The 24708-nt window shown below is 39.2% G+C and overlaps 1 protein-coding gene across 4 annotated transcripts in view; it reads right to left on the bottom strand.

Annotated features, from left to right (window-relative positions):
* Positions 1–24708, bottom strand: part of BCO2 (beta-carotene oxygenase 2) — a 44949-nt gene that overhangs the window by 11538 nt on the left and 8703 nt on the right. For 3 of the 4 annotated variants that reach the window (XM_008020871.3, XM_008020872.3, XM_038005215.2), the window contains 6 exons: positions 14824–15047; positions 14527–14642; positions 13768–13870; positions 6721–6849; positions 5793–5953; positions 4369–4536 (listed from right to left, as the gene is read on the bottom strand). In XM_008020871.3, coding sequence (XP_008019062.2) covers positions 4369–4536; positions 5793–5953; positions 6721–6849; positions 13768–13870; positions 14527–14642; positions 14824–15047 — 901 coding nt within the window. Of the gene's footprint in view, positions 1–4368; positions 4537–5792; positions 5954–6720; positions 6850–13767; positions 13871–14526; positions 14643–14823; positions 15048–24228; positions 24365–24708 lie in introns of those variants that run through there. The other variant, XM_038005216.2, reaches the window with a different exon arrangement.

The raw sequence follows: 24708 nt of genomic DNA, 5'->3' as shown, positions 1-24708 counted from the left end.
CTATTCAACTCGAAGTCCTAGCTGGTACAGTAAGGCAAGAAAAAGAAATAAAGCCCTAAGTATTAGAAAGAAAGCTATCATTATTTTCAGGTAACATGACTGTGCACATAGAAAATCCAAAATAATCTGTGGATCAACTATTTGAACTAATAAGTGAATTTAGCAAGATCTCTGGATACAAAATCAATTACATTTCTATATAAGAACAAAAAACAGAAAATGAAAGCTTAAAAGATACCATTTACAATAATTTCAAAACACACAAAAAGAAATGTAGTATCTTTGTACTGAAAACTATAACATTACTGAGAGAAATTTTTAAAGACCCAAATAAATGGAGGGATATTCCATGTTCATGGATTGGAAGATTCAATACTGTAAAGATATCGGTTATCTCCAAATTGATCTACAGTTGCAATATTGTATCCCACCCATCTGGGAAGCGAGGAGCGCCTCTGCCCAGCTGCCGCCCAACCACCCCAGGAGCGCCTCTGCCCAGCTGCCCATGGTCTGGCAAGTGAGGAGGCCTCTGCCCGGCCATCACCCTGTCAGGGATGTGAGGAGCGCCTCTGCCCGGCCGCTGTGCAACCTTCCAAGTGTGAAGTGACAGCCTTGTGTGTGTCTTTTCTGCCTTCCCCAAGTTTGCATTTTCGACATTAAAGTTTACTTATTAATTAAAAGTTAAAAATAAATAAATAAAAATAAAAATAAAAATAAAAAATGGGCAAAGGACCTGAACAGTCATTTCTCCAAAAATAGAGGCCAGGTGGGGTGGCTCACACTTGTAATCCCAGCACTTTGGGAGGCTGAGGCAGGAGGATCACTTGAGCCCAGAAGTTTGAGAAAAGCCTTGGCAACATAACAAGACCCTGTCTCTACAAAAAAAAAGTTTTTAAAATATTGACTGAGTGTGGTGCCACACACCTGTAGTCCCAGCTACTTGAGAGGCTGAGGCAGGAGGATCACGTGTGCCCAGGAGTTTGAGGCTTCAGTGAACTATGATCATGCCACTGCACCCAGCCTGGGCAACAGAGTGAGATCCTGTCCCTAAAAAAACAAAATAAAATAAAATTTTAAAGTCCAACAGGCATATAAAAAGGTGCTCAGCATCACTGATCGTAAGGGAAATACAAATTAAAACCACTGTATAAAACCTCACACTCATAAGGATGGCTATTATCAAAAAGACAAGAGATAACAAATATTGGCAAGGGTGTAGAAGAAAGGGAACCCTAGTACATTGTTGGTGGGAATATAAATTGGTACAGCCATTATGAAAAACAGTATAAGAGTTCCTAAAGAAATCAAAAATACGGATGACCCTTGAACAACATGGAGCGGGGTAGAGGTGCCAACCCCCCACATAGTCAAAAATCCACACATAACTTTTGACTACTCAAAAATGTAACTACTAATAATCTATTTTTGACTGGAAGCCTTACCAATAACATACAGTTTATTAGCACATATTTTGCATCTCATATGTATTATATATTGTATTCTTACAATAAAGCAAACTAGAAATAAGAAAATGTTATTAAAGGCCAGGCATGGTGGCTCAAGCCTGTAATCCCAGCACTTTGGGAGGCCAAGGTGGGCAGATCTCCTAAGGTCAGGAGTTCAAGACCAGCCTGGCCAAACCCCATCTCTACTAAAAATGCAATGGGCATGGTGGCGGGTGCCTGTAATCCCAGCTACTCGGGAGGCTGAGGCTGGAGAATGGCTTGAACCTAGGAGGCGGAGGTTGCAGTTAGCCAAGATTGTACCATTGCACTCCAGCTTGAGTGACAGGAGCAAAACTCTGTCTCAAAAAAAAATAAAATAAAACGCTATTAAAAGTCATAAGGAAGAGCAAATATATGTACTATTCATTAAGTGGTAGTAGATCATCATAAAGGTCTTCATTCTCACTGCCTTCACATTGAGTAGTCTGAGGGGGAGGAAGAAGAGGGGTTTGTCTTGCTATCTCAGGGGTGGAGAGGTAGAAGACAATTTGCATATAAGGACCCGTGCAGTTCAAATCCATGTTGTTCAGGGTCAATTGTACAACATATGACCCAGCAATCCCTCTCCTAGGTATACACTCAAATGAGATGAAATCACCACCTCATGAAAATAGCTGCATTCTTACGTTCATTGTAGCATTATTCATAATAGCCAAGAAACAGAAACAACCTAAATACCTACTGGCAGATGAATGGATAAAGAAAATGTGATATATACACACAATGGAGTATTATTCAATCTTAGAAAAGGAGATCCTGACGTCTGCCACAACGTGGATGGACCTGGAAGACATTATGCTAAGTGAAACAGCCAGACACAGAAAGAAAAATATTCTATGAGGCAAGGCGCTGTGGCTCATGCCTGTAATCCCAGCACTTGGGGAGATCAACGCAGGCAGATCACCTGAAGTCAAGAGTTCAAGACCAGCCTGGCCAACATGGTGAAACCTGGTCTCTACTAAAAATACAAAAATTAGCCAGACATGGTGGTGCATGCCTGTAGTCCCAGCTACTCAGGAGGCTGAGGTAGGAGAATCACTTGAACCCGGGAGCAGAGGTTGCAGTGAGCCAAGGTCACACCACTGCACTTCAAACTAAGTGGCAGAGTGAGACTTTGTCTCAAAAAAAAAAAAGAAAAAAAATATTGCATGATCTCATTTTTATGTGGAATTTTTTAAAGAAAATCTCAAATACACAGAGAAAGACAATGAAACAGTGGTTACCACCAGAGGGGAAGGAAAGACAAAGACAAGATGTAGCTCAAAAGATACCAAACAGTAGATATGTAGTATGAACAAGTCTAGAGCTCTAATGTATAAACATAAGAAATAAAGTTAATAAGATTGTATTCTATTAGAGATTTTTGTTAAACAAGTAGATTTTAACTGCTCTTGTCACACAAAAAAGTAACTGTGTGACATGATAGATATGTTAATCTGCCTCACTATGCTAACTATTTTACTATTTACATGTATCCCATAACATCATGTTGTAAACCTCAAATATATACAATGAATTTTATTTTTAAAACAAGAACAAAAACAAAACGTGATAAATGGATTCTAAAATTTATAGAAATGCAAAAGGCCATGAAAAACCCAGGCAATCTTAAAACAGAAAAAAGATAACCACAGACGTTAGGACTACCATAAAGCTATAAGTAAGCTTAGTAAGGCACAAGTAAACGTAATAAGTACTATTTTACAAACATTTAGAAAGAAAACTACAGCTAAAAAATAAAGCTACAGCAAGAAACAATGTATATTACATAATTCAAGGAAAAACTTTACCTTGGATTCAGCATCAGGAAAAAGTGAATCCCTTCAACTAGGTGGACTGATTGACAGTCTACTTTGCTACCCCTTCCAGCAAACTTTGTTTGGTGCTTAAGTGTAACAGGGAGTTCACATACGCTTTTTTTTTTTTTTTTTTTTTGGAGATGGAGTCTCGCTCCGTTGCACAGGCTGGGGTGCAGTGGTGCAATCTCGGCTCACTGCAACCTCCGCCTCCTGGGTTCACGCGATTCTCCTGCCTGAGCCTCCCAAGTAGCTGGGATTACAGGCACCCACCACCACACCTGGCTTATTTTTGCCTTTTTAGTAGAGACGAGGTTTGACCATTTTGGTTGTCCAGGCTGGTCTCGAACTCCTCAGCTCAAGTGATCTGCCCGCCTCAGCCTCCCAAACTGCTGGGATTACAGGCGTGAGCCACCATGCCCAGCCACATATGCTTTTAAACACATATCTTGGCTCTCTTTGCCATGCTTTTGACTTATTAGGTATTAAATAAGCTATTTCAAATTATTTTTAATATTAAATAAATGATGAAACTATGTCTTCAATGCTTTAAAACTACTCTCTCTCATTACTTGCCACAAGGAAACAAGAGAAACATGTAATTCCTAGGTCAGGCATGGTGGCTCACGCCTATAATCCCAAGACTTTGGGAGGCTGAAGCGGGCGGATCACTTGAGGTCAGGAGTTTGAGACAAGTCTGGCCAACATAGTGAAACCCATCTCTACAAAAAATTTAAAAATTAGCAGGGCGTGGTGGTGAGTGCCTATAATCCCAGCTACCCAGGAGGCTACGGCATGAGAATCTCTCGAACCTGGGAGGTGGAGGTTGCAGTGAGCCAAGATCGCACCATTGCACTCCAGCCTGGGTGACAGAGCGAGACTCAGTCTCAAAAGAAAAAAAAAGAGAGAGAGAGAGAGAGAGAAACATGTAAGAGAGAGAGAGAGAGAGAGAGAGAGAGAGAGAGAGAGAGAGAGAGAGAGAGAGAGAAACATGTAATTCCAAAGCCAAAGCAAGATCTTGGAGTTCAAAATTATTTTGATGACTCTTGACAAATTCTAATGTTTACCTGATCAAGCCCTTCCCCAGCCTTCCTGAGATTCTGTAACTGGTAAACTTCTAGGATTCTTCCATTATCTTGACAGCACAAATCAATTATAACACAGCCCTGGTCCTCAAAGGCATTGATTTGATGAAATGCAACAAAAGGTTTGCTGTAGTATCTCCCTGGAAGAAGCTGCAGGGGAAAACACAAACAATGAAAAAAATTTTTTTTTAATTTTCTTCTTTTTCCCTTTCCTTTAGGAAACAGGTCCAAAAAGTTCAAAATAAGAAAATTAGGAGGATTTCCCCCTCTGAAATGGCAGGTCCAGTATATATAAAAGTAGAATACAGAATGTAGAAACAAATATGCTTTGATTTAAACATTGTTTGCTTAAGCAATGAACTGGGGCTATTTGATATAGACTGATCAATTGTTACAACGAACTTAAAAACCCTCATGAAATATAGCCCAATGTTTTGAATTATATGTAAATCTTGGACTCTAACCGCATGGTTAAATAGAAAATATTGCTACTCAGTATACTGATGATAAATTAAGAGACTAATTTTTTTAAAGTGCAGTCATTACTAAATTTTTTTTCGTAATGAGATCCAGATAGAGTAAATTTAAGATACTATCTCTTTAGAGAGGTAAAAAGTAGGCAAATATAATAGTGTTATGAATCAGGAGTATAAAAAGATATTCAACCAACATGGTTGGACTTTAGTAGGATTGTCACATTCACATATTAAGAAGCCAGAGTATTGGGCCGGGCATGGTGGCTCACACCTGTAATCCCAGCACTTTGGGAGGTGGGCAGATCACGAGGTCAAGAGATCGAGACCATCCTGGTCAACACGGTGAAACCCTGTCTCTACTAAAAATACAAAAAAATTAGCTGGGTGTGGTGGCACACGCCTGTAGTCCCAGCTACTGAGGAGGCTGAGGCAGGAGACTCACTTGAACCCGGGAGGTGGAAGTTGCAGTGAGCTGAAATCTCATCACTGCACTCCAGCCTAGTGATAGAGCAAGACTCCATTAAAAAAAAAAAAAAAAAAAAAAAATCTCAAAAAAAAAAAGAAAAAAGAAGCCAGAGAATCAACTAATTAGAGTATTACTGCAAAAATTACAGAAGATTTCTGCACGAACAACACCTTCTTTAGCAACTATTATGATATGGAAAAAATCCATGCTAAGAGAGTTTCTTGGATGCCATTTTAATTGAATCAGATCATTAAAAGGATAAAATTATTTCCTATAATTCTCTAATACACAAAATCCATCATACTAATTAATAAGTAGCTAGCTCAACCTATAGAAGAAGGTAATGTCCTTGATTAAAAGTGTCCTATGCAACTAATATCCAGGGAAGGTTAAAAAATCAACTATATGGAAATTTACCTTTGTTTCCAACAATTTTCATGATAAATATATTCAAAATACTCAACCTGTCCAGTGTGTTTATCCACCACATGAAACCGCGTATTACACTGGGGTTCCCAGCTTATCCCATCTGAAAAGGCCTTTCCTCGAATTTTAGAAGTGGCAATTTTCCACAGGTTCATCTTTAGAGGTTGTTCAATGAAAATAATATAGTTCCTTGTCATTCCTAAAAGGTTCCAGCAAACAATAAAAACATTATTTGGCAAACTAGAGTTGTCTGAAATGTGACAGTTATGGGGACTTGTCTGAATGCCTGGACATGTTACTGATGCCCTAAACAAATGCCAGCCAGAAATACATGTTTACTGTCTCCCAGCTTTACTTTACATATTTCCTGTTCCTATATAAAAAAGGGAACTGCTTAGAATAGCTTGGGTTGCATGTTCTCAGCTTACTTTTTATCTTTTTTTCCTTTTCTTTTTAAATTGTTTGGTTTAGGAACAAAGTAAAAAGTATAGTATTAAAGTGTGCTTTATGATCTGTACATGTGTCCCTTAATCCTTTTCCTGCTTATACTAGGGGTAAGAATCTAGGAGCAGTTTGGCTATATGATTTAAAATACAGAAAACAAATATTCTGAGTAAAAGCTGAACCAATCTATACAGAATATGAATTTCCCCTCAAAATATAGTCAAGATGAGCTTTTCATGTCTGATTGCTATTGGTTGCCTAAAATTTTAAATTCTATCAACTAATTTTTTAGTAATTGCTTATACTAAAGCAACTGCAGTATATCTTTTCAAGCAGTCAGCTGGCTAGGGTCAGGAGTATGTGACTAAACAGAATAACCTTAACTGGCATCAAAATGCAACCTTGGTCTCATTATCACCATAGCGTGACAAACTATTAACATTAACATTTGCCAAACTAGTCCTTCTGCTACAGCAACATCAAGGCAGGACCCACTGAAATTTGCCTTATCCATGGACTCACCAAAGCTATGGTAGTAAGAAGGTTTCCCCTTCTCTGTAGGAGCAATAGAACATATCACCTGGGCTCCATGGATGGTCTCCTCAAGGTCCACCTTCTCTGGAGGAACCCGAATAACCTTATAGGAGAAACCTGAAAAATGAAAAGTCCTCTCTTACTTGTTTTACATACATTCTAGATTAAAAGACAACCCTTGCACTTGTGGACTTGCCAAAAGCAATTAAGAGATTTATGCAATATGCATGACACTCTTATTTCCTGAAGGGTTATTTCAAACAAAGATTTGGATCTTAAAAATATGTTATCTCTATGAAAATAATTAGCTAAGGTTTTGAAACAGCACATCCAAAGTGATCAACCAATGATTCATTCTACTATAATGCTAACTTCACCTCTAATTCATAGGAAACATTAAGGTAGCAGCCAGGCACTGTTCACAATAGCAAAGACTTGGAACCAACCCAAATGCCCATCAATGATAGACTGGACAAACAAAATCTGCCACATATATGCCATGGAATACTATGCAGTCATAAAAAAGGATGAGTTCATGTCCTTTGCAGGGACATGGACGAAGCTGGAAACCATCATTCTCAGCAAACTAACACAAGAACAGAAAACCAAACCGCATGTTCTCACTCATAAGTGGGAGTTGAACAATGAGAACACATCGACACAGGGAGGGGAACATCACACACCAGGGCCTTTCAGGGGGTGGGGGGAGCTAGGGGAGAGATAGCATTATGAGAAATACCTAATATAGATGCCGGGTTGATGGGTGCAGCAAACCACCATGGCATGTGTATACCTATGTAACAAACCTGCACATTCTGCACATGTACCCCAGAACTTAAAGTATAATAATAAAAAACAAGAGCTATTATATAACAAGGTAGTGATTATAATGGACCTGTCTCATATGTATGGTGAATAGACAGGTCATAGAGTTGAAGTTCTTAAACTCAAAAAAAAAAAAAAATAGCCAGAAATATCCTCAAATTCTGTTCCTTCCCTTTCCTCCCCTATTCTAACTACAGCCTCCATTTGCACTCATGTCCAGCTCCTTCCCTCAACCCTCTGGACCCCTAGGGTCACTCTGGGTTCCATCCCATCCTGTCTCATCAACATTCTTTCATGCAATCATTCATCTGTCTATTGCTTACTGGCTCTTCAAGAATCAACTCAGATATCCACTCCTCAAGTAGTCTTCCCTGACTCTTCCCCACCCCAAAGGCATTTGGTGCCCCTATTGTATGCCCTCATTACATCCTCATAGTCATAGTACGTATCTCATTGTATACAATTTTCTGCTTATTTATCTGCTTTCCAGTACAGTTCTTTATTTATTTATTCTGCAACTACTACTTTTTGAGCACCTACTATATTCCAGACACCATTCTGAGTGTTCTTAGTACTATATTCCAGGGACTTGTATACAGAAATATGCAAAATAGACAAAAATCCCCCCCTCCCTCCACCTTCTTCTTCTTCATTTTATTTTTAGAGACAGGGCCTTGCACTGTCACCCAGGCAGGAGTACAGTGGTGTGATCATAGCTCATTGCAGCCTCGAACTCCTTGTCTCAAGCAATCCTCCCACCTCAGCTTCCCAAAGTGCTGTGATTGCAGGTGTGAGCCACTGTGCTCAGACGAAATCTCTTATTTTGTCTTATTGTGTTTCTTTTAAATCATATAATAAGTAAAAATACAATGCATCAGATGACAATGAGAACTATAATAGAAAATAAGCCAAGGAATAAGGATCAGGAGTGATCATACAAGGAGTAGGAGCTACTGTTTGCACCTTTAAATATGCTGGTCTAGAAAGTTTCACTAAGTGGGTGACATTTGAGTAAAGACCTAAAGGAGGTGAGGAAGAACGCTTGACGATATCTGGGAGAAATGCATTCCAGGTAGAGGAAAGAGCACATGCAAAAGTTCTCAGCCAGGAGCACCACTGGAGTGTCTAAGTATCAGCAAGGAGGCCAGTGTGGCCCTATCATGATAAGCAAGGAGGAGTGTCTAGGAGGTAAGTTCAGAGAGGCGGGTGTGGGTTAAAAGGATAACTCTGGTAACTCTGGTGTTACCGTGCTGAAAAGAAACCGAAGTGGGGCAAGGGCAGAATCAGGGCAACTAGTTGAGGGGCTATTGCAGTCATTCAAGTGAGAAGGGATAGTGACTCAAAGTAGAGTAGTGGCCATGGAGGTGGTGTGAAGTGGTTGTATTTTTGATATATTTTGAAGGCATTGCTGAAATTACTTTTTTTGGTTGGTTGGTTGGTTGGTTGGTTTTTTTTTTGAGACAGGGTCTCACTCTGTCACTCAGGCTAGAGTGCAGTGATGCAATCACGACTCACTGTAGCCTCAACCTTCTGGGCTCAAGCGATCCTCCCACCTCATCCTCCCGAGTAGCTGGGACCACAGGCACATGCCACTACATCCAGTTAATTTTTGTATTTTTTGTAGAGATGACATCTTGCTATATTGTCCAGGCTGGTCTCAAACTCCAGAGCTCAAGCAATACACCCACCTCGGCCTCCCAAAGTGCTGGAATTACAGACATAAGCCACTGCACCTGACCCTGAAATTACTTTTGGATCAACTGATATAAGAGATAAATGTAAAGGATGATTCCACAGTTATTGTCCTTAGCAACTGGAAAGATGGAGTTAGTATCTCCTGAGATGGGGAAGACTCATCTTAAGAAGAGAAAGAAATAAGCCAGGCACAGTGGTGCATGCCTATAGTCCAGCTGCTTGGGAGCATCTCTTGAGCCCAGGAGTTCAAGTCCAGCCTGAGCAACATAGCAAGACTCCATCTCTAATCGAAGAAAGAAGAAGAAGAAGGAAGAAGAAAGAGGAATGAGGGAGGGAAGGGAAGGGAAGGGAAGGAAGGAAGGGAACGGAAGGAAGGAAGGGAAGGAAAGGAAGGGAGGGAAGGAAAGGAAGGGAGGGAAGGAAGGGAAGGAAGGAGAACAAGGAAGAGAGAGAAGAAGGAGGAGGAGGAGAAGAGGAGGTGGTGGTAGTTTAGGGGAAAACATCAGGAGTCTGGTTTTTGACAAGTTAATTTTGCAATGCCTATTAGACATCCTAGGAAGAATGCTGAGTAAGTAATTGGATATAAAATACTGGGGAGGTCTAGGTTGGGGATATAGATATGTTTTGAGAACCCACTATATACAAAACATCATGCTTTGTACAGTGATGAAAGAAATATTAGACAAGCTCTATAGTCCAAGAATACTCTATTATTGTCTCTAACATTAGTCTGAACAATATATTTTAAGTATTAAAAACTAACTGGATTGATTAATGTTTACAGGATTTTCATAAATTTTAAAAGCCTTTTAAAAATATCTAGAAAAGCGGCCGGGCGCGGTGGCTCAAGCCTGTAATCCCAGCACTTTGGGAGGCCGAGGTGGGCGGATCACGAGGTCAGGAGATCGAGACCATCCTGGCTACACAGTGAAACCCCGTCTCTACTAAAAATACAAAAAACTAGCCAGGCAAGGTGGCGGGCGCCTGTAGTCCCAGCTACTCGGGAGGCTGAGGCAGGAGAATGGCGTAAACCCAGGAGGCGGAGCTTGCAGTGAGCCGAGATCATGCCACTGCACTCCAGCCTGGGTGACAGAGCAAGACTCCGTCTCAAAAAAATAAAATAAAATAAAATAAAAATATCTAGAAAAGCTAAAACAAAAGCTTTTTACTTCCTAAAGGTAGCAATTACTAGCAAGCATTTTACTGTAATACAATGAGAATAACTAAATTTCCCCCAAATGTCTATCAAGTAGTCGAGCTCCCTGCAGTTGCATGCACATTGAGTTCCAGTTCAAAAACTTCTCACTGAACCAAATAATCAAGTGAAGAAAAAAAAAAAAAAGGTAGGTTCAGTGTTCGTTGAGATTAGGAGAAGATAAAGAGATGAATTTCCTGTCTCAGCAATTGGATTACTCAATTCACGGAATTTAAACACATTAATTAATGAACTGTTCTAACTGCAAGTCTCAAAGGCATTAGGTAAGACAAACAGACACCCAGGAAACACCCAGCAGAAGAATGTCCAGAAAGACCAGACCTGCCCAATACTGTCAGCTGAACTCGGGGAGACTCTCCAGGAGTTTGTATAAGCAGCAAACTGAGGCAAAGTAACAAGCACAGGCTCTCATGATTGGTGGCTGGGTTAATCACTGAGGTCCAGGGGCCACTTGCACCAAGATCACCCCAGAGACCATGTTAAAATGCAAATTCTTAGCCCCTTTTCAGTTCTACTAAACCAGAATCCCTGAAGATGAATGAAATCCAGATGATTCAATCTACATTCCAGATTATTGTTAGGCACATTAAAGGTTGAAAATCACAGATCTAGTTACTATTATTTTAGAATATGTAATTTAGGCCAGGCGCAGTGGCTCGCACCTGAAATCCCAGCATTTTGGAAGGCTGAGGTGGGCAGATTAAGAGTTCAAGACCAGCCTGGTCAATATGGCTGAAACCCTGTCTCTACTAAAAATGCAAAAATTAGCCAGGCATGGTGGCAGGCACCTGTAATCCTAGCTACTCAGGAGACTGAGGCAGGAGAATCACTTGAATCTGGGAGATGGAGGTTGCAGTGAGCCAAGCTCGTGCCACTGCATTCCAGTCTGGGCAACAGAGCAAGCCTTCATCTAAAAAAAAAAAAAAAAAAATGTAATTGGCCAGGCATGGTGGCTCATGCCTGTAATCCCAGCATTTTGGGAGGCCTAGGCGGGCAGATCACAAGGTCAGGAGATCGAGACCATCCCAGCCAAAGTGATGAAACCTCGTCTCTACTAAAAACACAAAAATTAGCCAGGCATGGTGGAGGACACCTGTAGTCCCAGCTACTTGGGAGGCTGAGGCAGGAGAATCACTTGAACCTGGGAGGCAGAGGTTGCAGTGAGCCGAGATTGCACCACTACACTCCAGCCTGGCAACAGAGCAAGACTCCATCTCAAAAAAAAAAATGTAATTTAGAATGGCGAAATAGTATTTGTCATATTATGAATGAGTTACAAAGTTATCTACTTGGTTAACAGAGTTAATTTATTATGAAATTGATATTTTTAATGATCAAGATAAGATAGATGGACCGAAAACTGCTGGGTTCGTGGATCCATTTTGCTAAAACATTTTACTTAGAAGGATGTTTGCTGTTTCCTATAACAGTGTTGAAGAATCCTCCTTATCTGAGATCAAGTAATAAAGAAGAGAGAGAGTTGGGTGTAGAGGTGTCTAGAGCACCCTCTCTCTACTCGTGCCAGTAAAAAACAAACCTGTAGTATTCATCTTTATATACACTCAGAGATGTAAATATGGAAAGATAGAGAGGAGCAAGCCACAAAGCCAATTATGCACCAAAGTTATACCATTAACCTATACAAAGATTTCATAGGTTGTAGATGATGGATTAATTGATAGCTGAGAGATAGATAGTCAAACATATCTAATGCAAGAGTCCCCCTGTATCCAGGGGATACATTCCAAGCCCCCTGATGGATGCCTAAAATCATGGATAGTACAAACCCTACACACACTGTTTTTTTCTTTGCATATATACTTATGATAAAGTTTAATTTCTAAATTAGGCACAGTAAGAGATTAATAACAATAACTAATAATAAAAAAACAATTATAACAATATACTGTAATAAAAATTATGTGAATGTAGTCTTTATCTCACAAAATATCGTAAAATACTCAGACTGGATAACTGAAACTGTGAAAGCGAAACCACAGATAAGGGGGGGTCTACTATACTTACTTACACATTCCTCTTCAAACAGGGAAAGACATATGTATTCATGTATAGAAACCTGAATTCACATGCCCTTAGAAGAGTGGGTAGATAGGTGAAAAGGCCTTAACAAATAGAGAAGGACATGGTGAACAGGTGAAGATTGAGTATTTAAAAAATACCAATAGAGTCTTCTGCATTCCATGATGAATAACTAATGAGATGGTCTAACAGAGTAACTAGCAAGCAAGGCTTCGAGTGTGAGTCAAAAGCTTACTAGAGCAAGTCATTTAGCTCTCCTCAAGGTTCACTGCCTTTGTCTGTAAAACCAAGGTAATATCAGCACCTTTCTCGGAGAGTTGGCATAAGGATTAAATGACAAACTATGGGGAAAAATACTTAACACATAGTAGATACTCAATAAATGTTAGCTATCATTATTAGCTATCAGAACTTTCTGGAGCAGATTGGAGACTGGAAAAGAGATGTGACTTAAGTGGTTGTGCATGCAACCCCACTATGACTTTAACTTACCTTGTAGTGTATTACTTTCGTGATAAAAAATTCCTTCCCTATGATAGACAATGTACCTTCCTTGTATCTCTTGGCTGCAACACTCTAAATTTCTTATACTTCTAATATGGTACTTATTAAAAATTCCAGTTTGAGAAATATGTACTGAAAATCCCTACAATGCTTGTAAGCGAGAGGCACAATGAAACATAAAAATGTGAGTTAAACTAAAAAGGTCAAATCGAAAATCAGCTACTAAGCATACGTATCAATAGACCGTAGAACAGATACTTAATGATAAATCACATATTTTAAGTTGGGTAATGCTATTTTAGAGATCTTCTTTCAAACTTTTTAAATGATGTTTCATATGTTTACATCTTAACTATAATTGAACCCCGAGAAGATGGTTAACACCCAATTATTTCTTTCCTCTCTTTTTATTTATTTATTTATTTATTTATTTTTGTGAGACAGGATCTTGCTGTGTTGCCCAGTCTGAAGTGCAGTGGTACAGTCATGGCTCACTACAACCTCAAACTCCTGGGCTCAAGGAATTCTCCCACCTCAGCCTCCCGAGTAGCTGGGACCATAGTGCGCACTACCACACCTGGCTAATGTTTTTGTTTTGGGGTAAAATGAGCTCTCGCTTTGTTACCCAGGCTTGTCTCGAACTCCTGGTCTCAAGAAATTCTCCGGCCTTGTCCTCCCAAAGTGCTGAGATTATAGACATGTGCTACCGTGCCTGGTCTCAATTCTTTCTAAAAAGACCTCTATCGCAACTTTACCAAATGGCCCAAAGGAGTTCCCCATATTGTATGCTGTTCCATCCGGGTCGTAATGAGGATGTGCAGTTGCTCCATTCACAGCAATAAATTTGCTCCAATCTACCTGCAAATTTGAGACCATTGGAGATTTTTAATGCACAGATCTGTACTTACATACATAAATAGTAGAAATATCTAATGTTTTTAAAAATATGATATGAAAACTGCAATGTAAGCCCTAATTTCTTGCCTCTAAGAAATAAAAATTATTTTTCCCACTAAAAAAAAGAAATCAAGACTAAAAACAACAAACAAAAACCCATCACCACTACTAACAACAAAACCACCCTGAATAAATTTGCCTAATATCACAGGAAAATTCAAAAGAAGCATAAGAATTAAAATTAAAAACCTAGTCTAAAATTTTCTTTTTAATTAATATGTTACATGAAGGAAATATAGGTATAGACAACCTCCAGTCCAATATTAACCACAGCTAGGAAGAACAGCAACTAGCCAAAGTAGATCAGTACTATTCTATTTCTCCTTTACCCTAGCCTTCAGATGTTAGGACTAAGGAAGGAGTTTAGAATTATATTTAAGGAAAACCAACCCAGAGGCCATCAGACCAGAGGGTAAAGGTGACGTGCATCATGAATAACTTTGTTTTTGTGTAGTTAAGGCTCCAATTTCTTCTTGATATATACTACTCTAAAAAGTATTTCAAATGGAAAGAAATGTTAGGATCTATTTTATTCATTTTTTTTACCTGTACTTTACCTTTTCTGTCTTTTCCAGAGTTTCGATGTCCACTTTATTCATAAAGTTGGTCTCAGTGCAGAGGTAGTAATCACCCTTGTACCGCACATAGTTGACATTAGTGTTGTCAGTCATGGCTGAAACCAAACCCTAGAGTTATTTAAGTACCATGCTTACTGTAGCAAATGCTAAGCACACACTCAAAGGAAGAAAGCAATTTCAATATCCTCTCACATATACAAAAAAAAATCTATTTTCAAGATTTACGTTTGTATAAATGGTATGTATCATAATAGTTTAAATAATCATCACTCTCACCTGCAGCTTTACCAGGCAGCTCAAACCTGGACATGAAACGTTCAAAAACATTCTTGCATGGATCCGGGAGAGCCAGTGTGCCAAATTCTGACATCACAATTCGGTTTTTAGCACTGTTGGCCTTATATGTATCACTCTGTAGAAACTTGCTCCTGTATGTCACTGTGCCCTTTGCCATCCTGAACTGGTGAAGCAGTGCCATCCCATCAAACCAATGATTGTACCTTCAAACAGGAGAAAATAAATAAATAAATATTAGTAAGAAAACATGGGATAAAAATGAGGGAAAAAGTGATAGATCTTCATTTCAAATATAAAGATAAGGAAAAGGGACAGGTTCCCAGCACAACCTGATTAGTCAGAGAACTTGAAATTATGGGAGGATAGCATTTTGGGCATATCCTAGGTATAAAAGGAAAGAATAATTTACATTCTCCTGACCCTTACCCCTGTCAAAAAAAAAAAAAAAAAAAAAAAAAACCCTCACATTTTAGAAAACCCCTATTGTGGTGAATCCTAAGAAAATTCTAATCTTTACTCCATGGCTAAGATAATAGCATGAGAGGATATGGGATGCCTGACATTTACCTAATCAGAATGAGTTCCACGCCGGGCACAGTGGCTCACACCTGTAAGCCCAGCAATTTAGGAGGCTGAGGCAGGTTGCTTGAGACTAGCCTGGGCAACATAGCAAAATCCCATCTCATTAAAAATAAAAATAAAAAAAGAAAGAGTTTCTAAGCTTTTAGAAATAGTTATCTTCATATCTTATATGTATTAAAGTTTCCATTTACTCTAAAATTTTTCAACTTTATCAAGATTATGCTAAAATAGACAAATAAAATAACTGTCCTTCCTAATCATTTTTGTCCATATGATTACACCTTAGGAATGATCTACTTAAACAGTTAAACATTGAAAACTGTAAGGAAAAGTCTGTGGTTTCGCTTTTTAAATGGTTTATTATATGGTCTCTTCTTCTTTCATATGCTTAACACACTGAATGCTTAATACCTTCAGTATGGATAAACAAAGCTAACATCATTGTCTTAAAAGGCAATGGTTCCTGAAAGCAGAGACTGGAAGAGATATTTGTACACCCATGTTCACAGCAGCATCATTCACAATAGCCAAAGGGTGGAAGCAACTCAAGTGTCCATCAGTGGTTGAACCCTGTAAGGGTTCAGAGCATGCTACGCCAAAATATGCCACTTTGACATACCGATTATTTTGAGTTAAAAGGTACTTGCAAAACAGCCGATGCATGAAGGGCACTCTGACCTTCTTTATTCCTTCCTGAAAGCAGGAATAAAACTCCCATGTGAAAGATGCCCTCCCTGTACCAGAAGGAAGGAAGATATTTATATCACCAAAGGTAGGGAGTTGAGGCTGAGAAAATGAGAAAGATCTGTGCAAACGAATCCTGTTAAACTAACCTTTATCTTCATGGTCACTTTCACACAATTAACTGCCGTAGCCCAAACTCCTTTGTCTTGTCACATTTTCACCATTTACTACACTTTGTCCAACCTAGTACAAGCTTTCAGCCCTAACTTATTCTTTGGCTCTTCATTTTTCTTGGGGGAGGAGTGGTTCCAAGGTATATGTAAAACTTACTAAATAAAATTTGTATGCTTTTCTCTTGTTAATCTGTCCTATGTCCATTTAATTCTTGGGCTCAGCTGGAGACCCTAAGAGGTAAGAGGGAAAATTTTGTCTCTCCCAAAACATACACTGGAATATTACTTATCCTTTAAAATGAAGGAAATCCTGTCACATGTTACAACATGAAGGAACCATTGAGGACATTATGTGATATGAAATACACCAGTTGTAAAAAGACAAATACTGTATGATTCCACTTATATAAGGTATTTAAAGTAGTCAAGTTCATAAAAACAGAAGGTAGAATGGTGGTTAATAGGAGGAAGGAGGAAGGAGAAATAAAGAATTGCTGCTTAATGAATATAGAGTTTCAATTTCACAAAATGAAAACGTTCTAAAGATCTGTTTCATGACAAGATGAATATACTTAACACTACTTAACTGTAGTCTTAAAAATGGTTAGGATGGTAAATTTTATGCTATATGTATTTTACCAAAATTTTTTTAATTGCAGGAAAGAAAAAAGAAAAAGTCTTTAACCCAATGATTTGGGATGCCACTATTATCAGATAACTAAATGTCTGTAAATTCCTGGGTTTACTTCTGGTCTTTCTAATCTATATTGGTCCTTTCTTGCACCAATATCACAATGTTTTAATTGTAAAGGCTTTATGGTATATTTTAATATCTGGTAGGGCTAGTTGCTCCCTCTGAAAAAAAATTTTAGTGTTTTCTTGTCAATTCTTACATATTTATTGTGCTATATGAACTTTAGTATCAGTTGGTCCAACTTTCTTAAACAGCTTGTTGGAATTTTTATTAAGATTGTATTAGATTTATAAATTGACTCAGGGAGAACTGGGACATCTCTATGATGTTGAATCACTCTATTCAAAAACAGGGGATGGTCTTTCCATTTATTCGAATTTATCTTCCAGGAGTGTTTTAAAGTTTGCACATTTCTAAATTCATTGCGAAGTATTTAATCTTCTTTGTTGCAATTGTAAGTGAAGTTTCCCTACCATTATGTTCTCTGATTATTGTTTGCATATATGAAGCACATTATTTCAGTATGTTAATTTTATATCCTGTGACCTCACCTTTTATTGTTAAATTTAGTTTTCTCATTGATTCTCTATGGTTTTCCAGGATTAATATGGTTATTATATTAATATGATAAAATACTAATATTATATCATCTGCAAAAGAGATAATTTTACTTTACTAGTCCTTGTGCCTCTGGTCAATGTCTTTCATCTAATTGTATTGCTTACATCTGGTACAATGTTGAACAGTAGTGAAGATACTGATCATTCTTTCCTGTGTCTGGACTTGAAGAAAATACTCATATATTTTCCAGTGTAGTATTACTGCTTGTAGCACCAAGATATAATAGATAAGAGTAATTTAAGATATTTATAATATATATATTATATACATATACCAAGATATATATACATTAAGAAACACATACATATAAAATCATATTTAGAAACTATCCAACAAACCCTATTTTCTTTTTTTTTTGAGACAGAGTCTCACTCTGTAGCCCAGGTTGCAGTGCAGTGGCACAATCTTGCTCTTGCAACCTCCACCTCCCGGGTTGCAAGTGATTCTCCTGCCTCAGCCTCCTGAGTAGCTGGGATCACAAGCACGTGCCACCACACCCAGCTAATTTTTTGTATTTTTAGTAGATACGGGTTTTCACCATGTTAGCCAGGATGGTCCTGATCTCCTGACCTCGTGATCCGCCCACCTCGGCCTCCCAAATTGCAGGGATTACAGGTGTGAGCCACTGTGCCCAGCCAAAACCTATTTTCTTAAGCAATTTTTAGGAAGAGTGGATGTTTAATTTTCACAAAAGCTTTTTCAACGTCTATGGAGATAATTCTGTGATTATTTTTCCTGAAACTTATTAAAATGGTGTATTTGTATTGTATTAATGAATTCACTAATAACAAGCCTACCTTGTATTCTTGAAATTAATCCCACCTGCTCATAGTTAATTTTATTTTTTAATGTGGTATTGAATTCTGTTTCTTAACAAAATATTTATTAGCGCTATAATAGTATTATATATTTTGTACTTTTTTTAAGAGACAGGATCTTGTTCTGTGGCCCAGGCTGGAGTGCAGTGGCACTATCAGAGTTCACTGCATCCTCAATTCTGAGCTGAAGTGATCCTCCCTCCCCAGCCTCCCAAGAAAGCTGGGACTTACAGGGACATGCCACCACACTTGGCTACTTTTTAATTTTTTTGTAAAGATGGAGTCTCACTATGTTGCCCAGGCTAATCTCGAGCTCCAGGCCTCAAGAAATCCTCCTGCCTCAGCATCCTAAAGTGCTGGGATTACACGTGTGAGCCACAATATTTGGCCTATTTTGTACTTTATCATGGATATTCATAAATAATATTAGTCTGCAGTTTACTTTTTTCCATGATCTTTGTCATATTTAGATATTAACATGATGCTTCCTTTATAAAAACAACTGGGAAGTTTCCTTCATTTTTGATGCTCTGAAATAATTTATAAAGTACTGGGACTATCTCACATTTGAAGGTCTTGTAGAATTCATCTATGAAATAATCTGGGCCTGGTAATTTTTTTGAGAAATATTTCCTTAATAAGGGTCCTATTTCTTCTACAGAAACTGGTCTACTAAAAACTTCCCTCTCTAAGGCCGGGCGTGGTGGCTCATGCCTGTAATCCCAGCACTTTGGGAGGCCAAGGTGGGCGGATCATGAGGTCAGGAGATCAAGACCATCCTGGTTAACACGGTGAAACCCGTCTCTACTAAAAATACAAAAAAAATTTAACCAGTGTGGTGGCAGGCACCTGTAGTCCCAGCTACTCGGGAGGCTGACACAGGAGAACAGCATGAACCTGGGAGACGGAGCTTGCAGTGAGCCGAGATTGCACCACTGTACTCTGGCCTCGGTGACAGAGCGAGACTCCCTCTCAAAAATAAAAAATAAAATACAAATAATAAAAATAGAAAAATAAAAAACTTCCCTCTCTATCAATTTTGTTTAATTCTTTTTCTTTTTCTTTTTATAGAGACATGGTCTGGCTATGTTGCCCAGACTGGTCTCCAACTCCTTTCCTCAAGCAATCCTCCTGCCTCACCCTCCCAAAGTGCTAAGGTTATCCTGCCTTGACCTCCCAAAGTGCTGGGATTACAGGCATGAGCCACCACACCTGGCCTCCATCAATTTTGGTAATCTGCTTTCCCTATAGAATTATCCATTTTATCAAGGCTTTCAAATGTATTTGCATAAAGGCCTTCAAAGTCTCTTGTAATTAATTTTTTTCTGTTTCAATTATTTCTTCTCCATTGTCATTTCATACTTTGTCTATCCGTGCCTTTTCCCTTTTTCTTCTTGATCATGTTAACTAATGGTTTGTCTACTTTGGTAGTATTTTTCAAAAAAAGTTACAATAATTTCAAGAATTTTTGCTCCTTAATATATTTCAATTTGTTAGATTCTATCTCAAGAGATCCTGTCATTCCATCCATTCATTTATTCAAGTCAACATATGCTTGAGTCCCTACTATCTGCCAGGCATTGTGCCAAGGTCAGCACTTACAGGCAAATAAATAACGGATACAAAGTGATTGCTGCTACAAGGGAGAAACTTAAAACAAAACAAAACAAAACAAAACAAAAAAGCTATTTATGCAGAGAAGGAGCAATAGGATGGAAAGCTGGGGAAATCAGGAAAAGGTCAACAAGAAAGGCGACATTTGACTGGTTCTTTACGGATGTCTGCCAATTGCAGAGGGGACAAGGGCAGAGATGACAGAAGGGGGAAGCGTCAAAAGACATACAGTATCTTAGAGGAACAGCTAGTTGAGGGGGTAGCGTGTGGGCGGAGCTGTCAGCTGTCAGTGATAATGTTGGAGAAACAGGTCAGCCCGCATCACCAGCACTTAGACTAAGGCTTAATGACCTTCAACAGGCAAGTGTGAAGTTGTGAAACAGGAGAGTGAAACTGTGTGACTGGCATCTTGGAACAGAAAGAAGAGCATCCAGACTGAAGAAGCCAACGAGGAGCCCAGGCAATAATTCAAGCAAGAGAAGATAAGCACCTAAACTGAAGCAGCACCTGTGAGCAAAGGACAAACTCCAGAAACAAGTCAGAGATGACTGATAGGATGTAGGCAGCGACAAAAGGAGAGGGTCCAAAAAGTCAGGCCTGAATGACTGGCTGCCTGGTGATACTTTAACCGGGATGGAGAAGACATGAAGAACAAGTACCGGGGAAAAGTCAATGGCTCAGTTTTGAGAGTCTGAGCTATTTGTAGAACACCAGAGTATAGATGTTCCATAGCCAGTTGGCAAAACACAGGTCTAGAGCCCAAGAGCTGGGGGCGGGGTGGGAGATCCACGTTTGAGAGTATCTAGGTATAAGCTTGCCAATGGGATAACTGCCATCTACCGAGCACTTACTACAAGCCAGGTATTGTGCTAAGCACTTTGCTACATCCCTTATACATATATTCTCCCTTCACATTGACCCTGCAAGGGAATATTTTTCCCAGTTTACAGATGTGGAAACCAAGGTTCAGAGGAATATGCCCACAGTCTCAGGGCTGCTCAGTGACAGAACAAGGGTTTGAATTCAGTGATGACACTAACTCCTGGGCTCTACAGCATCCCAAAAGGTAAGAGGAGCTCTCAGAGTTATTTGGCAGAGAAGGAAATGGGAGAGATCATGATGCATCAAGGTTTCAGAGAAGAGAAAGAGGGCTGCGTCCTCTGATCAGGAGCAAAGGAAAACTTGAATTTGCTGAGTACTAAGACAAATCCATGGGAATGAAGTATGTGTAGGCATTGTATTAAGTATTATAAAATAATCTAGAGATGATTTAAAAGATATGGGAGGACGTATGTAGGTTAAAAGTGAATATATGCATTTTATATAAGAGGCTTCAGCATACTTGTATTCTGGTATTTAGGGGGGTCCTCTAACCAATGCCCTGTGAATACTAAGGGACAAAGTGTGGGGGTGGGAAGAGGGAAGCTGAAGGAGTTAAATGCAGCTGTCCCTCAAGTCATTCCTTCCTATGAAGTAAGCCAGTTTATCTGCTGAGGGTGAAAGGGACAGGGAGAATGAAGGAGGCCTCAGGAAAGGGTCAGAGACTTGCGGCAGACCCTGTGAGAAGCTGGGAACAACACTGACTGCTAAAGATTCCTGGCAGCACCAAGCACTCAGCTAGGACTGGAAATCATCATTTTGTAATTGAATCAATCAGCAAGGCTGTGTGATTTGCTGCAGACATGCTCAGCAGGCCTGGGCCATGAGCAGGGGGAAACCAAGGATGGGCCAATCTAGGACTGAAAATAATCAGAGGAGAGGCAGTGACCACCAGGGCAAAGGAAGTGAGCGTGGTGTTCAAAGTGCTTGAAGTGACTGACGGTAAAGTCTGGGCCAGGGAGAAGAAATTAAGAGACAGTGGATAAGCCTTAAGAAGGTAGAGGACAGGAAGGAAAGGAGAACTTGATGGAATGAAAAAATAAGTTTAATGGAAATGTAGGACTGTGAAAACTGGGGTTTTGAGCAGAGTAGAGTTTCAGAGTTCAAGATTTCAGCGGTGGGGAAATTCTGTAGAGTAAGTTCCAAGTGTGGCCTCGGCATGTGGCCTTGTCGAAGTGGCACAGAGGGGGACAATCATTACAGTAGGGACAGTCCAGGAACTAGGAGCCTAGACTATGGATCCTGAAGTCCTGTCTAGAGAATAGTAGAGACTAAAGGTGCTGATGCTATTTAATATTCTGCCCAGGTTCATGTAACTTTATTCTTTTTACTTTTGTTTAATTTTTATTTTTTGTAGAGATGGAGTCTTGCTATGTTGCCCAGGCTAGCCTCGAACTCCTGGCCTCAAGCCATCCTCCTGCCTTGGCCTCCCAAAGCACTGGGATTATAGGTGTGATAAACCACACCCAGTCTTCACATAATTTTAAAAACTAGTTATGTCTTCAATTAAATCACTGATGAAAGCAATTCAATTGAAGATAGGCCTTTGGCATGTCATCACTGTGTCTGCGTGCTGACATGAATATGTTAAATGGCATCTAACAGAGTGACCAGAGCTTCACATGTGAGCAGGGCTATTCTTATCCACAGGTGAAGGGTTACACTGCCCTTCCCTAGGTCACTGCCTCTCCCTGTAGGTCCTGTCTTGGGAGCCAACCACTAAACTGAGTGTCTGTCTCCCTTTGACCTGAAGATATCTGTCGAAGGGGAAGGCAAGACTTTGTTCCTGCTATAAATGCCCACCACTGACTCTGAAGAAACTGATTTGAGGACAAAGTAGACACTTGTGAGGGCCAGCCATGCCATCCACTTGTCCCACAAAGATTCTTATCTTCAAAGAGGCCTGTGGGGCAAGCCTGGACCCTGAGTGGTTCTGCTACTTAGTTTGAACAATATATTACAGCGTCTCCTTCTGCAGCAGGTGAAATACCATATACCCTCTGTAAGAGGCTGTTTATTCTCTGGGAGTTGGATTAGAAGTTTCTCCTCCTCCTCCCCTTTGCCCTCCTTCTCTTCTACTTCTCCTTGCCTCATAGCCTTTTTTTAAACATCCCTAGTTCTTGGTCTGTTTCCAACAACAGACCATGAGAGACAGAAGGACCATGATCAAATTCCAACCAGGCCCAGAGGAAAGGGCATGGTGATTTACCAAACAGAAACTAGAACGGTGGTTGCCAGGGGTTAGAGGAAGGGAAGAATGGGAAACTAGTGTTCAGTGGATACAGGGTTTCAGTTTTGCAAGGTAAAATGAGTTCTGTGAATGGATGGTAGCACAACCGTATGAATCTACTTAATGCCATTGAATTCTACATATAAAAATGGTTAAGATGGTAAATTGTATGTTATCTATATTTTACCACAATATTTTTTTTTAAAAAAAAAACAGTAATTTCTGGAATTCATCTAGCCATTAAAAATAATGATCATTCAGACTTGGTAGCAACATGAATAAAAAGGCTTATGATAGTGTGAAGTTTTATTACAGCAGGGCAAATAATACTACATATAATTGTAATTACTTAAATCTATAGAAATAGTGGGAAGATTGGCAGGAAATACATCAAAGTGCTAATAAAGGATGTGTCAGGTGGTACATGCTTCCCCCAGCCTCCCTTTTCTATATTTTAAAAAGTTTTATATGGGTAAAACTTTTATAATAAAAAATTGTTTCTACTATTTAAAAATGTTTAAAACAAAGCAGATTCCTTCCTGGCCATAGAGGTTTTGTCACATGGCTTCATGTCCCTAGTAGACACTGAGGGAAATTTATACTGAAGAGTTGTTGGTTTTTCATTTATTTTTTTAACACTTTATGTCATTTATTAATGCAGTATACATTAGATCTAAAATCTGCAGTTTCTAAGCACACCATTTTTAGATCTTTCAGATCCTTCTGCAGTTTTAGGTTATTTCTACAGAGGTACCTTTAAATGAATGAATAACACATTCTATAACTCCTGAAAATATAGTACAGAGTGAAATGACTTAAATATAATTTAGGCACATATTGATTATGAAAATAGATTATCTCTCAATACAATACTTCTCTGTCTTGGTAAAAATAAGAAAAATAAAATAATTCATTTCTGAAGTTGCTTTCCTTCATTTGTAAGGGTCTGATCTCCTCCCACTATGCACATGTACCCTTTACTGTTAAGGAAAGCTTTGCATATGTAGATATAGAAGAATGAGTTACGTAAATACTAAAGATATGTCAGTCTCCCAAAGGAGACACAGGTGGTTTTCAATGATTCCTTACCTCATGTTGATGAGTCTGTAGAATTCAGAACCCATTTGGACACAGATAATATCCCTTCTCTTGGGGTAGAAATAAGGACACCAGGTCACTAGTAGGGAGGTACAGGCCCTTCCTCTGCTGCTGCAGAGAGATAATGACTGAAGAAAATTGGGCTAAAATTTGTTTAAAAAAAAAAAAAAAATATATATATACACACACACACACACACATATATGTAAAAGAATCACAGGTGCTGACTGATTGGTATTACATCTTGGAGCAGCCAAATGCCTTTATTTTTACTTTACATATATTTTTTGGTGGCTGTAATCAAATGTGTGTTTAAAATTCCTCATTCCTGGGCTGGGCACAGCGGCTCACACCTGTAATCTCAGCACTTTGGGAGGCCAAGGCGGGCGGATCACGAGGTCAAGAGATCGAGACCATCCTGGCTAACACAGTGAAACCCCGTCTCTACTAAAAATGCACAAAATTAGCTGG

This window comes from Chlorocebus sabaeus, chromosome 1, assembly GCF_047675955.1.
Source record: "Chlorocebus sabaeus isolate Y175 chromosome 1, mChlSab1.0.hap1, whole genome shotgun sequence".
Classification (NCBI taxonomy): domain Eukaryota; kingdom Metazoa; phylum Chordata; class Mammalia; order Primates; family Cercopithecidae; genus Chlorocebus; species Chlorocebus sabaeus.
This window is presented reverse-complemented; position numbering and strand designations above follow the sequence as displayed.